The sequence below is a fragment of the Panthera pardus genome, unplaced genomic scaffold (genome assembly GCF_024362965.1).
Source record: "Panthera pardus isolate Hobbes unplaced genomic scaffold, ASM2436296v1 HiC_scaffold_19, whole genome shotgun sequence".
NCBI classification, from domain to species: Eukaryota; Metazoa; Chordata; class Mammalia; order Carnivora; family Felidae; genus Panthera; species Panthera pardus.
The window spans coordinates 5,213,200-5,229,736 of record NW_026526754.1 but is presented as its reverse complement, the minus strand read 5'-3'; the positions used below and the strand labels follow the sequence as shown (position 1 = coordinate 5,229,736).

Below are 16,537 nucleotides of genomic sequence, written 5' to 3'. Positions count from 1 at the left end.
ATCTAATTACTATTTTAGGATAAATTTCTAGAGTGGAATTATTGGGTCAAAAGCTTTTGGTATTTAATTGACAAACTACCCATCAGACATGTATACTAACAGAAATACTTATAATACCATTAGCAAAATAGGTATTCCACACATGTAAGCCAACTCTAGATTTTATTACTTTTTCAAATCATTGGCAATTTGATAAGTGAAATACAATCACATTTTAAAATTTCAATGCCTTTGATAACTAGTAAACCTAGGATTTTTTAAATAAGCATTGATCATTTATTTCCTTTTTCTTTTGTAAATGTGCTTTTCCCATTTAAAAAAAAATGTTTATTTATTTTTGAGAGAGAGAGAGAGAGAGAGAGAGAGAGAGAGAGAGCGCATGAGCAGGGCAGGGGCAGAGAGAGAGAGACACACACACAGAATCCAAAGCAGGCTCCAGGCTCTGAACTGTCAGCACAGAGCCCGACGCAGGGCTCAAACTCACTGGCTGTGAGATCATGACTCGAGCCAAAGTCGGACGTTTAACCAACTGAGTCACCCAGGCACCCCATGTCCATTTTTGTGAATTATATAGTCACCTATTTACAGTTGATTTGTAAAGTGTCTTCATCTTTTAATGTTAATGACCTTGGGCCTGTCATACCTACTACATAGATTTTCCCAGTGTTTCAATGTCCTTTCGATTCTGATTGTGCTATGTTTGTCATTAGACGTTGCACTTCTTATACCAGGTTTTCTCTGCTTAATATTATCTTTAGCAATGCTCTTGTTGTCCAAAATTGATGTCAGTATTCACCTATATTTTCCTTCTTGTACATCTTGCTTCCCATTTCCACCATTTACCCATGTGAAATACATATATAACCTCAATTGGTTGGACGTTCCCTAAATATCATTTAAGAAATGGTCAGTCTTTTCCACCTGCTTTGACACACCATCTCTATGATCACCTATGTTACATAATCCAGTTGACCCTCGAACAACGTGGGTTTGAAAGACACGGGTCCACTTACACATGGATTTTCTTTCTAGATAAATACAGTACAGTACTGTAAATGTATTTTTTCTTCTTCATGATTTTCTCAGTAACATTGTCTTTTCTCCACCTTACTTTATTGTAGGAATACAATATATAATATAATATACAAAATATGTGTTACTCGACTGTTTATATTACCAGTAAGGCTTCTGGTCAATAGTAGGCTATAAGTAGTTAGGTTATGGGGAAGTCGAAAGTTGTAAGTGGATTTTCGATTGCGTGGGGGGTCAGTGCCCCTATCTCCATGTTGTTCAAGGGTCAGCTTGTATTAGATTTTTTTGGACTTTAAATTCTTACCATTCTTTGGGGCGCCTGGGTGGCTCAGTCGGTTAAGCGTCCGACTTCAGCTCAGGTCACGATCTCGCGGTCCGTGAGTTCGAGCCCCGCGTCGGGCTCTGGGCTGATGGCTCAGAGCCTGCAGCCTGCTTCTGATTCTGTGTCTCCCTCTCTCTCTGCCCCTCCCCCGTTCATGCTCTGTCTCTCTCTGTCTCAAAAATAAATAAAACGTTAAAAAAAAATTTAAAAAAAAATAAATAAAAATAAAAATAAATAAATTCTTACCATTCTATTTACTCTAGTGCTGGCATTATAATTTTCTTTACTATTGCATACACATCTATGTGAAAATCTGACACATGTTTCTCCAAATTATTTTCATTTTATTACTCTTAGTACTCTTAACTTTTGGTTTCTTTGTTCCTCCAGATAATCTTTAGAATTATTTTTCAGGTGCCTGAAAAGTATTTTTGTGAATTTTATTGAGTTTACCTTAAATTTATGGATTCACTTAAGAACTAAAAGTTTTAAAATATTCTTTCCATCCAGAAGCATGATTTGACTTTCCAATGAATCAGTTCTCTTTGTATTGCTATCAGGAATGTTTTGTAGCTGTCTTCTGTGTATTTCTTATTAAGCTTATAGCTAGATACTTTATATTTTGGATGTTGTTGTGAAGTGGATTTTTAAGTTGTTTTCTAAGTGAATATTTTTAGTATAAACTATAGCCATTTTAATGAACTTTTTATTATTTGGACATTGTTCTAAGGTGATAAAACTTCTCAGCTGATTTGCCTGGATTTTCTAAAGAGACAACTACATAAAAATTAAATAATGCAATTTGTTTTGTCTTCTTTTAAGATTTGGTGTTTTTTTTTTAGTCTATTTGCATAGATTGACACTTCTAAAATGTGTTAAATAACAGCAATGATAACAGGCATTCTTGCTTTACTTGTTACTTAAGAGTTTTTAGAGTTTCACCAATAAGCATAATATTGGTAGTAATACTAAAATTAATATTTGTGTTGTTGGGTGTGTGTGTGTTTTAGGAAATTTCCTTTCCGTTATTATTTTATTTAGAAAAAGTAGATATTCAATTTTTATCATAATTTTTGGATTCTAACCAGAGAAGAGTATGATTTTGTCCTTTGACCTAATGATTTGTTAAAGGAATTAAATCGAAATATCCTAATATTGAACCTCATATTTTTAATTTCCAAACCTTCTGTTCCAAACAGTGATCATGTGATAAAATATAGAGGAAAGAGCAAGGGTTAGCAATTAAATGCTTGGCTTTACTCTTTATTGCTAGAATGGGAACAGTCTTAACATGAATCCCTGAATATTTGCCATACGATTAATCGTATTACTGTTTTATTTTTACAAACTGTCAATTATTACATCACCCCTAATTCCTAGGAATTAGTGTTTTGAGAGGGGACAGCAGTGAAATACCAAAAGGTGGCCACAGTTGGAACACATCTCAGGCTCCAAGAACCCCAGGGTTGCATGCTATCCAGTAGGCCAGCTCAACTAAAGTTGGAGGCCTATGAGATCATCGGGTTATTTAGCTATTGAAACATTTCTTAGTCATTTGAGCAACCGAGGACAGTTTTAGGACCTTGCAATAAGTTCCTATTTTAACACCAACAAAAATACTCAGGATTTTCAAGTCAACAAATGAAAAAAGCAGCCCTTTTGACATTATGAAGCACCTTCCCTATTTCATTTGACCTTCTTCAGCCTTTTAATGTTTCTTCCATATTCCAAGTCAGTGTGACTTCCAACAAAAATGAGGTAATTTAAGGGGCGCCTGGGTGGCTCAGTTCGTTGAGTGTCTGACCAGTGATTTCAGCTCAGGTCATGATCTCAGGGTCATGAGATGGAGCCCTACGTCGGGCTCTGCACTGAGCATGGAGCCTGCATGAGATTCTCCCTCTCTCTCTCTCTCTCTCTCTCTCTCTCTCTCCCTCCCTCTCTCTCTCTCTCTCTCCCTCTGCCCCTCTCTTCCACTCCAACTCTCTCTTTAAAATAAAATAGAAAAAAATTGTAATTAAAGAAAAACAAACGAGGTAATTTCATAGTTCCCCAATTACAATCTCCTTCCATCTTCCACAGTCACAAGAAAATGAGCTTCTCTGCCTGGAATGTACACACCTCCTACCTATTCCTCCTCTTTCAGGTGTCCCCATAAATAAAGTCACTGAGGCGAAGCTTTGCCAGATATCCCCAGCCTATCTTGGGTGCTTCCTCCTCTGTCCTCCAGGAACACTGCAGTAGTTTTTCATATTTTCCTTATCTTGCATTCTAAACATTCATTTCCCCATCTTCTCCCACTAGAACATGAGCTCTGTGGGGACAGCATCCCAGCACTTAAGAACAGTGGGTTGACCAAATGAAAGGATTAAAATGAAAGAGTGGCTTGGGAAACATGTGCCGTGCTCACAAATTTCAGGGATCTGTTATTATTAGGGGAAACTAATTATGTTATAACATAAGCATCAGGCTAAAAAAGACACTCACCTTTTAATGCCGAATGCTCTGAGGAGTCAGTACCACATAGCGTGCCTCTTCTTTCCATTCATTATTTAGTGTTCCACAAAGTTATATTGGACATCCAGAGTTTGGATACAGGAAGAGATGACATTGAAATGTGCTTATTTTGCAGGAATATTATCTAAGATGGGCCAAGTTGCAGATCAAATGAGCTCTGATACCTGATGGATTCAGAGTGAAGTCTGATCTGCTAAAAAATGCAAAAAAGACCAAAAAACAAAAGAAAACAGAAAGGGTACATGAGAAGCAGTTTTGGCTGAATAAATCGGGATAGCCAAGACAGATTCACCCCGATTAGACCAACTGGCAAACATCTTTTTTTTTTCCCTCCCCCACCAGCACTTTTTTTTTTTTTTTTTTGTCTAAGCTTAGAAAATTTATTTTTTTTATGAGTAGCATCAGACAGCATCCAAATAGGCTCTGGTTTTTTACTTTCATCATTTAAAGATAGCCAAATAGATTTCTATGGAACTTTTTTCCCTCATAATTGCTTCAATATGGAAGATGCTCCATTGGCAGATCAAAATGGCAGATGTCTTTTAATGCTCTGCCATTTTCTCTGTGTAAATAATTATGTTCCTTTTCCGCCTGAATTTCATTGCAGCAGTTTGTCCATTACAACGCAGCTTATCTGGGAATTCGCTCCTTCCCCAGCCCAACACAAAAAGATAGGTCATTTTGGTGGAACAGACACATTATTCTTTCAGGGTTTCCTCTGGTCACTGACTTAAATAACTCCTGGGATTTCTCAACTCACTAAAGGACCCAAAATGTTTATATCCCACTGAATTCTGTGGTAGTTTTCCTTGTCTTAAATCAAGAAATACTTAGGCAATATGTTTCTTTTTCCCTCCCAAGAAGAGAATTCTCCTCATACAAAAATGGAGGGAGAGTTAATTTCAAAGGAAGTGGTCAATTACAACAATGAAAAATCTATTAATATCAGCCAACAGTGCACACTTAGATGTCTGATACACACACACATTTAGATATCTCTACAATGTTATTTATTGTATTTCATATTTTGCCAGTCCCTCGGTATCAAAGGTGTTAATTAAAAAATCATGATGATATCCTCCTAGAGTGCAGCTCTTTAATTCATTTGGAAGACATTACAGCCATCAGAGTCTTGGGTCAAACAATTTTCTTCATTAACATGCATACACAAGCTATTAAGGTCATCTTTGAGTATAAGTAAAGTCAAAAATATAAGTGCTCCAAACTTTAAAAGTATTATTTAAAATTTCTATTATTTCACTCCCTCAGATTGAAGATGGCAAATATATGGCATCAAAAATTTCAGTTAAGGTTTGAAAAATCACAAATCTAAATGAGTATAAAAAAACCTAAATAAGTGGGGGTTCCTGAATGCCTCAGTTGGTAGAGCAGGTGACTCTTGACCTCGGGGTTGTAAGTTCAAGCCCCACACTGGGATTAGAGTTTATCTAATAAAAAAATTGTAATCTAAATAATTAAACTTTCCAGCGATGTCTTTTGTAGAATATATTCTTCTAAAAGTATTAAAGCTTAAAACTTCATTAAGACTTCTGAGACACATACTGTATCTATATAGATATAGATATATACACACATATATTTCACATACATACCTATATATTTTTTTCCATTATCCTGATAGAACTATGGCCACATTTCTAGGGAAAGTGGAGAGGGCCCAGAGGATTATTCTGCTAGCGAGTGCATAACTGTCTTCAAGTGTGTCAGAACTTTTTAAGTGGTAGATGGATCTACTTTGTCTCAGGTTTGAGCAAAGGTAGAGACGGTAGTTTGGGTCAGAAGTGAACAAAGTAAGAGCAAGGTTTGGCTTCAATCCTCTAGATGCTTAATAGTCTCCTAGAGGCCTTCATCTGATCAAGGTGAACAATGACAGAAGGACAGAAGAAACAGAGTGGCCAAGAAAGGGCATCTTAAGAGCTTTAGGGAAGCTGCTGAGGTGACTGATTCTCCCACCTTAGCTCAAGCCTTTCTCCTGACATCATGGTGAGATCATGGTGTACTAATTCTGTGCTGCAGACGCTTTTCTTTTTCAAGTTTTTAAACATACAGAGTCTATGCCTTATGCTGCCCATTTGCTCTGCTCTCAGTGTTTTTTTTTTTTTTTTTTTTGGCTAATACAAGATTACACCGAGTGTGATCTATCGATCGAGGGCTGGTTACCCATCATAGTTTCCCCTTTTAATGTCAGTTGTATGTATCCCTCCAATGGGCTACATCATCATCATAACCCTTATGTTTGCATCCCAAACTGGTACCATGGAGACAATCATTATCAGGTCCCTTTACATTTTGTTAGTGTAATGACAAAGTGTGCAGGTAAAAACAGCATGTAATTAGGAGTCCAGGTTGTAGACATAAAAATTTGAAATCTGAATTTATTTTCCACTAATGGAAACACTACATTTTGTGCATGACATATGCTAGTAATTAATGACCCTATTTGCAAGGTTTTGCCTAAGTAGGGGGAAAATGAAACTGGTTACATGTCTGTGGCCAGGAATGAGAACCCTGGGTGTCAGGATGAAAAAGTAAAGTGCTTGAAAAACATTTTCTTACTGTGGGAAATATGTTGCCCAGGATTGAGGAGCGTGAACTATTTTCTTACCTCTGGATGATGAGCTCTTCTGTGTAGACCCTTGCGTTCCAAGCTGCAATGACATTTCCAGGAATTCACTTTCCTCTCTCTGCCAATAAGTTTCTCTTCCTCATTAGTTTATTGCTCAAAGAGGATCGCTTCCAGGAAAGAATTAATATTTACTGAGCATCTCCAACAGTCTGTCGCTGTGCTAAGTACCTTTATGAATGGAATCGTTTTAACATTTAAAATTATTAGTTTCCTGGGTGAGAATATAGAAACTCAGGACATTTACTTACTACAGTTGAAGTCAGGCAATTAATATGTAAACGATTCAAGATTCAAAACCAGGACTGTTTGACCCCAACTACTGAGAGATTTGCTCTTTGGAAGCTTTATAAAGGAAAAGGATCTGAGAAATCTCTTGATGGAAATTTAAACATTGGTAACATTTGCCTTTTTCTGCCTCATCTTATTAGCCATGGAGCCAATTCGACACTTCCCTGAAAAAAAAAGGCTCATGGAGCCTCTTTTATCCATGGGGCACCCATAAACCTTAAGAATGTGTATATCCAAAGTGAGGGGACCCTCTCAAAAATACATAAGCAGTGATTGCCAATGAAAATGATTTGGATGAAAGAGAATCCATAGTCAAACAGAATGCAAAGTTGATTTTCAGTATAATAAGTTTTTGTTATTATGGCTAGTTTGTTTCTTTTTCAGTGTGTTTTTCTAGATTTGTTTTCATGAAATTCCTGCCCGTAGTGGTGGCACTTTTTTTAGCCGAAGATCAGTGATCAGAGTGGACCACAAGAAAGACCATCAGGGGACATAGCACTGACTCCTCTAAAATGGCCATCCCAAAAGAAAGCTCACTCTCCCATTGGTACAGAGTCCAGTTGGATCTACTGGAGAAATATTTTATTCATTCAAACAACGCTTAGCACCTAAGTGCCAAGCCAGGCTGTTTACACAGTTTTCTGGTCTATCACAGCTACCCCGATCCAGTCATGAGTGTTGGAAGATATCAATAGTGGGTGTTAAATATTCTGGTGGAAGGATTCCCTGAGCCATAGAATAACCATAGTTTTTATTATGTTATTTGACTCCAGTAACAACCCTGTGAGGCATGCTTGAAATCAACCAGGGTCCTCATTTTAAAGATGAACAAGTAAGGCTCTAGACAGGAAAATGGATTCATTTAAAAGCATGTAATTAGTGTATGCCCATGAAGAGACTTTCAGTCCATTTCTTTCCCACCTCTTCAACTAATCTTAAATCCGTATGTGTAACATGTTTGGCTAGAAGAACTTTTTAAAAAGTTCTTGAGATTCTTGAGTCACCTGTGTGGCTCAGTCGGTTAAGTGTCTGACTCTTGATTTTGGCTCAGGTCATGATCTCACAGTTTGTGAGTTGGCCCCACATCGGGCTCCTCATGGACGATGCAGAGCCTGCTTGGGATTCTCCCTCACGCTGTCTCTCTCTGCCCCTACCCACTCCCTCCCCCCTCAATATAAATAAATAAACATTAAAAGTTCTCAAGATTCTACTGGTCCATCACTTGGAGATGGTGAATGGTCTGGTCAGCTGGGGTCCTTGATGAGCTTTTATGTCACAGTTTCAGTGTGTCTTAGGGGACTCACTTGTTCAGAATATGAAACATCTTTCAATCACATGCCCGTGTCCTGCTCAGCTCCATGTTTTCCATTAGTGTTTGATTTTCAGTCACTATCATGTGTAAGCCAGCATGCTGTAACCTGGAGGCACACTCTTGGGTGGATGGCACATTGAAGAAGAGATTTTAAATCCTGCCTTCCACAGGTTTCCAAAAGCAAAATACCCAGTTTACATTCCCTCCAAAACAACACCCTGGGTGACAGGATGCGACCCAACAGATAATCCAAGTGAATGATCTTTTGGGGATGTTGCATGTATCAGAGAAGTGTATTTGGCCAAACAATTGAATTAATTTGCTTTCCATTTTAGATTTTTAATTTTTATTTTTATTCATAGTGGCATTAGTGACATTTCAGATCATTAAAATGGGGTAGATGTTGTCACTTTTAATTTGTGAAAATCTTATTTGAGCTCAAAAAATGTATGAGAAGGGAAAGAAATAACGTATTTTGAAATTATTTATATGTGAATTTTTTTGTATTTCTTAAGCGTAGAAACAGGGTATAGGCTAGAACAGGAAAGAACAGTCAGGAAGCAGAATTTTCAGTTAACAGCCTTTTGGGCTAGTTTTTTTATTTTTTCATGATTTTCCATACGATGTGGAATTTTTTTCCAGTGATAAGAACAATATATGCCAGTCATACTAAATTCAGAAAATATAGAAATGAGGGCTAGCTGTTCTGCCTTGCTTTGTTTGAAATGCTGGCAACAAAGGACAGAGAATCTGTCGCGATACAGCTCGCTAAAAACCAATGCACACACACACCTTACCTTCTGCAACACTCAGAATATCTGCTCATCCCTCGACTGAATCTGCCTTTTATATTTAATAAATTTTATCTCACAGAAGATGTATTATATTTCCTTTCACCTAAAATATACCCATTTAAATTTGAGATTCTAAGGTATTTCTTCCTACAACAAGAGCTAATTCATGGTACTGTCGATCCATTCTAAACCTGCTAGCTTTTGGGCCATCATGTTGCCCATACATTCATATTGCTATAAGTTACTGATCCTAAACTGATATACAGAGGCAAGCCATGTTGAGGATGTGTGTGTGTGTGTGTGTGTGTGTGTGTGTGTGTGTACACATAATTTGATAGAACATATTTAAAATTTCACCTGTTTTATAATTACCAGTGTTGTCCCCCCAGAGCACACAGCCTGGAGGGGCACCTGAGTGGTCCAGTCAGTTAAGCAACCGGCTCTTGGTTTGGGGCACCTGGGTGGCTCAGTCAGTTGAGCCTGCAACTTGGGCTCAGGTCATGATCTTGTAGTTTACAGATTTGAGCCCTGCGTTGGGCTCTGTGCGGACAGCTCAGAGCCTACAGCCTGATTCTGTGTCTCCCTCTCTCTCTGTCCCTCCCCAACTCATGCTCTCTCTCTATCAAAAATAAATAAACATTAAAAATTTTTAACATATAGTCTGGAAAAAATGTTGGCTGGTATAGATATGCAGAAAACATGATGAGGAAGTAGTTGGGGGCATTGGTTACAAAAGATTGAAAAATATATGGAAGCCAACATCGGGAATTTTGGTTAAACCTTTCTCAGAACACAGTTATGCCATTTATTCAAAAAACATTTCTTGAATGTTTCTTGTGTGTCCATCCCTGGAAAGACAGATGAATGAGATGAAGTCCCCTATTCTTAGAAGTTCACAATCTAGGCGAGGTCAAAGTGGTTATGTCAACAAATAAAGACAGAATAGTGGGGTGTCAATTTCTATAAGAATATACAGTGTTGGGTGCCTGGGCACATAAGTCGATTAAGCGTTTGACTCTTGATTTTGGCTAGGATCGTGAGATGGAGCTCTGTCTCAGGCTCCACGCTGAGTGGAGTCTGCTTAGGATTCTCCCCCCTCTCTGTGCCCCTCTCTCATTTGTGTACATGCTCTCTCTCCTCTCTCCCTCTCTCAAAAAAAATTAATAAATAATAATACATAGTGTTATGGATCACAAAGGAGATGTTGGGAGGGGTCTAGAAAGGCTGCCCAAAGTGGTGGCTTTTGGGTTCAGTTCTGAGGCTTGAGGGGTTTTCCTCCCATGCTCATAGGAACAGCTTTCTGGGGCAGGAGAACAGTGGGTAAAAAGGCAGTGGGGGAGGTGTGGTGTGCTTGGGGAACAGAAGCCATGTCTGCATGTCGGGCTGAACTGGGGCGTGTGGAATGGATAGGGTGTGACCCTGGAAGGCAAATAATGTCTTAAGAATAGAGAAAAATCTAGTGGTTTTCGGTAGGGCTGTGTTGTGTGGACAGCAGAGAGAATCTGGAATTATTTTAAGCAGGAGGCATGACATGTTTAACTAGCTTGTGGATGGTGCTTGAATTTCAAAGAGACTATAAACCTGCTACCGGGTTTTTATAAAAAGTTCCTCTTTAAACATATATTCCTTTAGGACTTATGAGTGGCTCACAGTATGGGCAAGGTTTGCATGTGAACTGGAAATGTCTTAAAACAAACAACACAAAAACAAAAGCAGACAAACAGAAACTGGCCAAAGGCTTGCCATGAAGTAGTAAAGTGCAAACATGAAAAAGATTTTTCTGTTTGTTTCTTCTCACACTCACTTATATATTTAATTATCTCCTATACTCCCATAGAGTATGTGGTCTGAGCCCACACTTTCTTGTGATATCTGACGAAACGGGCAATACCTTATCAGAAAAGAGTGTGCTTAACTTGTCCGTGGGGACAGGTGCATCTACCCCATATTAAAAAAAAAGAGCCAACGTCTGAGTTTGGTTCCAAAATATGGAGACATTATTCTGCAAGGCCAGATGCCTGTAGCTTCTACAGATACCTAGATTAAGGATTCTGGCTGTTGACCTTGATGATGAGAAGTTCAGCCTCACATCTGCCAAGCTGAATGCACAAATATTCATGCCGTGATTCCAAAGGTCTCCTTTCCTCCAACAGATAACACTGCAGGGGTGTATGCCCGGCGTGGAGGCTTCAGTCGGCAGAAGCAGGATCTGTACCTCCTGCCCATCGTGATCAGCGATGGCGGAGTCCCTCCCATGAGTAGCACCAACACCCTCACCATCAAGGTCTGTGGGTGTGATGTGCACGGCGTACTGCTGTCCTGCAATGCTGAGGCCTACATCCTGAACGCCGGCCTGAGCACGGGGGCGCTCATCGCCATCCTCGCCTGCATCGTCATTCTGCTGGGTAAGCAGACTCCTCTGTGGCCTGCAGGAAGGGTTTTGCAACCAGATGCCCATCCTGGAAACATACACTTCTGGAGTGCAGGCTGGTTAGCAGAACTATACCAAGGACTGTGGCTACAATTTGAGACAAGATGGAGGTGGTGTCTGCTCCTGTCCATTTTATGATTTGGGTGGCAACTTGACAAGCATTTTGAGCAGGGTCGGGGAAGGGTTCTGATGAGCAAATTGTCAGGCACTGCAGGACAGCACAGCTGCAACCAGCTGGGGGTGCTGTAGGGGGACATCTGAGAAGGTTTTGCAAAAGAGGAATTCAGGCAGAAGTGTGGGATATGAGCAGCAGTTTGCCTTAGAAGATGAAAGAGAAGGGGCGCCTGGGTGGCTCAGTCAGTTAAGTGTTCGACATTGGCTCAGGTCGTGATCTCACGGTTCATGAGTTCGAGCCCTGCATCAGGCTCTGTGCTGACAGCTCGGAGCCTGGAGCCTGCTTCAGATTGTGTGTCTCCCTCTCTCTCTCTGCCCCTCCCCTGCTCATGCTCTGGCTCTCTCTTTCTCTCAATAATGAATAAACGTTAAAAAAAAAAAAACATTTAAAAAAATAGGAGGAAAGAGAAGAGTTAGGGACAGAAGGAGTAATCATGAGGCCACAGACAATGTCTGAAGGACTTAAGGAAATGGATGAGGTTGGCCTGGCCAAGCTGGATCTTGACTCCTCCTCTGATTATCTGAGAGCAAGCCTCAGTTTTTGGGGTCCCCTGGGAGGCTTTTCCTGCACTTGCAGGCTGAGTTAGCTGCCCCACTTCTGCATTTTCATGTCCTCTCTGGTTTACTCTGAAAGAACAGCAGTGTGCCCATGCTAAGAACATTTACCGTGGCTGGCCTTCAGCAAGATGAGATCACGTGGGAGAAAAATCAGGACTCAAACCCAAGGATGTCTGACACCAAATTTATGCTTGTTCCATGATGTTTCATTCTCCACTGAATGAGTAGGCGGCCCAGCTGCACAGCGAACAGCCCCTGAGTTCAGGTCAACAAAGAGTTCTTGAAAATTATCTGGGTACCAGGTCCTGTGTTCAGCCCTGGGGGATAAAGAGAAGAATCAGACGTCATCTTTGTCCTTGACCGTTCACAGTCTATCAGGGAAAATACGAGTGAACAGATAAATCAGAGGCATGGGGTGAGTGCCATGATAGGGACATGAATAAAAGGTGATGGGGGCACACAGCAGGAACTGCCTCACATTGACTAAGGTCAGGGACATCTTCCTAGAGGAAGTGACATACTTGTTGGATGCTGAAGAATTTTCCAGATGGTGAGAGAGACTGGGATGGATAGATTTTCCAAGCAGAGGGAACAGAATGCCAAAGAGCTCGAGGAAATTCAGAGTCTGGGGAGGGGGAGCCAGATATGTAAAACAAAGTATAAGTTATGATGATAGAAGAATGGGGCCAGGTGGGTGGTGGAGTGCATGCCAGTAGCCGTGTCTGGTGTCAGAATGAGATGCCAAGATAGGTTTCCATGATGAGAGAGAAGAGTCAGCCAAACAGGAAGTGGAAAGGAGTGGTCTGGGCGTAGGTGTTGTCAAGAACAAGGCACAGGGGAGGGACACTGCTTGGTGAGCGCTGGGAGCCGGTCACAGTCCACACAAGGTCAAACCCTCAGCCTTGCATCTCCCAGTGATGATACACCGACTAGGGCTCCCAGACCACCTGTCAGATTCAGCCACAAACATTTTCTTTAGTCTAGCCATGGCAGAGCGTTCTCATGGAATATTATAGAAACCTCTTGTAGCGATGCTAGGTTGCCTGAGCATAGTCGAATCACCTCTCCCAGGGAGGAGATGGAGCTGTTCCTCCGGGCTTCAGCTGATGCTGTTTCCCTATATGCAAATAAAGAGGAGATTTGGCTTCTGGGGGTCATTATAAACTTCCCCTCTTCCATAAGGTGGTCTGAAGAGAACCCTGCCACATTTATGATAAGATTTCTTATTAAGGTAGAGTAGGACTCCTGTTCATTCTTCCCAGCCCCCAGCCCTCTGGGCAGGAACTAGCATCACCTCTTATAGAAAGGTAGGACTGAGGTCTCTGAACGTCCTCGTTCATAAACTTTGGAGAGACAGCTGTCTTCCGTTGGAAAACGAAACCGACATAAGCCATTTTTAAGAGGCTGCAGACCAATATATTTAGAATCTTCCCAATTCTGAGGAACATGACTTCCAAATAGCATTGGATTCATTTGTAAAAAGCTCAAAATAGTTCCAACTTGCCAGTTTGTTTGGGTATCATCTTTTCCTGGCGGCATTTTGCAGAGGAAGAGACAGGTGGAGGGCAGTTTTACACATCTTTGGGGATTCCAGGTAAAGCTCTCATTTCACACAGTGATAGACTGGTTCCTATTCTGAAGCTTGTACACACCATGTCTTACAGTAAGCAGAGTTCTCCTGGTGGTGGGTGGGGAGAACCCAGAGATACTGGGCTTGACCTATGCTTACTTTCTTGTGCTTTCCCCATAGTCATTGTAGTGTTGTTTGTGACCCTGAGACGGCAAAAGAAAGAACCACTCATAGTCTTTGAGGAAGAAGATGTCCGTGAGAACATCATTACCTATGACGATGAAGGGGGCGGGGAAGAAGACACAGAAGCCTTTGATATTGCCACCCTCCAGAATCCTGATGGGATCAATGGATTTATCCCTCGCAAAGACATAAAGCCCGAGTATCAGTACATGCCTAGGCCTGGACTCCGGCCAGCACCCAACAGTGTGGACGTCGATGACTTCATCAACACGAGAATACAGGAGGCAGATAATGACCCAACTGCCCCTCCTTATGATTCCATCCAAATCTATGGTTACGAAGGCAGGGGCTCAGTGGCCGGGTCCCTGAGCTCCTTAGAGTCTGCCACCACAGATTCAGACTTGGACTATGACTACCTACAGAACTGGGGACCTCGTTTTAAGAAACTAGCAGACTTGTACGGTTCCAAAGACACTTTTGACGACGACTCTTAACAATAATGGTACAAATTTGGCCTTAAGAACTGTGTCTGGCATTCTGAAGAATCTAGAAGATATGTAAACAGGTATTTTTTTAAATCAAGGAAAGGCTCATTTAAAACAAGCAAAGTTTTACAGAGAGGATACATTTAATAAAACTGCAAGGACATCAAAGTGGTAAATACTGTGAAGTACCTTTTCTCGCAAAAAGGCAAATATTGAAGTTGTTTATCAACTTCGCTGGAGAAAAAAACCACTTGGCGTACAAAATATTTAAGTGAAGGAGAAGTCTCATGGTGAACTTACAATGAAGGGAAATCGTTTATGTGTTATGAACATCTAAGTCTTTTCTTCTTTTTCTTCTTCTTCTTCTCCTTCTCCTTCTTCTTCTTCTTCTTCCTTTTTTTTTTTTATTTGTCAAAGAAGCTTCCAGAAAATTAGAAAGGACAACAGTTCTGAGCTGTAATTCCGCCTTAAACTATGGACACTCTATATGTAGTGCATTTTTAAACTTGAAATATATAATATTCAGCCAGCTTAAACCCATACAATGTATGTACAATACAATGTACAATTATGTCTCTTGAGCATCAATCTTGTTACTGCTGATTCTTGTAAATCTTTTTCCTTCTACTTTCATCTTAAACTAATACGTGCCAGATATAACTGTCTTGTTTCAGTGAGAGGCGCCCTATTTCTATGTCATTTTTAATGTATCTATTTGTACAATTTTAAAGTTCTTATTTTAGTATACATACAAATATCAGTATTCTGACATGTAAGAAATGTTACGGCATCACACTTATATTTTATGAACATTGTACTGTTGCTTTAATATGAGCTTCAATATAAGAAGCAACTTTGAAATAAAAAACAGATTCTTTTTTAATTCTGGGTTTCATTCTTAACATTGAAACGTTTAAGTATTTCTAATGACCCATTTATATTTCTAATTTAAGATAATTGTGATCTTTTAATAACCCTATTTATGAGATGTTGTAGTCTGCTGCTTTTATTGTTTATTTAAAATCAAGTATGTTTTGCAAATGTTGTTTTTTTTTTTTTCAGACAAGATTCTGTAACATCGTTTAAAGCTTTCTTGTACATTCTCAGTGTTAGCTTCCTGGCTTCTCTTTGCACACATCTTCTGAAAAAGAAGGATGCGAAAGATCTAGGTCAGTCTCTGATTTTGCAATACTTGTTATATAATAGGCATTTATCTTGTATATCAGTAATTCAATGGTTATGAGAGATGAATCCATGAGGAAATGAAATGATCAGACCTCTAAAGTTCCAAGATGTAGATTTTATGCCCGATACTGAGCATTTGGGGGTTGGGCGAGGGAAGGGTCAAAAATAGAAATATGCTACATGTAGCTATCAGACATCCGATGTTATTCTATTTTTCCCTACTTTGATCTTGCCAGGCTCTCATAATGACTCTGACAGTTGAAACTGCTTATATTTCCCTCCTATGAATTTCAGTCCTCTTAAAATAATGTGGCATTTTAAATTTTGATGAAAGAAAGAGCAATTCATTTCCAAACCTTAAAATATGCTTTGGCAACAAGCTCAGAATGAGGGCAGGGACCCTGGTGGATTCTGAGGGTCAGTGCCAGTATGCCTGCTGTCTCTGGAAGTCCCATCTGGCTGCCTGGGGATTGGGACTTCCGTGGAGGACATTACACCTGTTCAGCTGGGCCAAAGGTCAAAATGTAGCAATACTCGGGGAAAGACCACACAAAGTCATGCTACAAGTGTTCTCCCTCTTTCCCCTTAGAAACAGGGCACATGCTTTCTCTTGGGTTGCAGACAATTTTTAGATTATCTTTCTTTTTTTTACTTTATTGTGAAACTTTGTTTCAAGCATTTCTTGATATCCTGCTACATACTATTTTTATGACTCAGTCAACATGCCTAAAAAGAGAAATGTTTATATGAAGTGCTCACTTTCATTTTACTTTGCATTTAAATCAAATTGAACACTTCAGTGGAATAAATTCTGTGGACAATGTCACTTTGGAATCTTTCATTTCAATGAAGGATTGCACATTCTCAATACTTCCATAAATTGCAGGTTCTGTTCATTTTTTATATAGTTTTTGTAATCCAAAGAATATTTTGCTAGATTTGCACAGATCTCCAATTGAATTTGAAATAAAGAAATAATGCAAAAGGATGAATAGCACTTAAACAAGAATACAGCTGTAAGTAACCCCATCACCATGGATGA

The 16,537-nt window shown here is 39.8% G+C and overlaps 1 protein-coding gene across 2 annotated transcripts in view; it reads left to right on the top strand.

The window, feature by feature from the left end:
* CDH11 (cadherin 11) overlaps window positions 1-15,193 on the top strand; it is a 152,598-nt gene extending 137,405 nt beyond the window's left edge. For both annotated transcript variants that reach the window (XM_053906512.1, XM_053906513.1), the window contains 2 exons: window positions 11,063-11,314; window positions 13,823-15,193. In XM_053906512.1, the coding sequence (XP_053762487.1) occupies window positions 11,063-11,314; window positions 13,823-14,319 (749 nt within the window). In that variant the 3' untranslated portion in view covers window positions 14,320-15,193. The remainder of the gene's footprint in view (window positions 1-11,062; window positions 11,315-13,822) is intronic.
* Window positions 15,194-16,537: the final 1,344 nt, after the last annotated feature.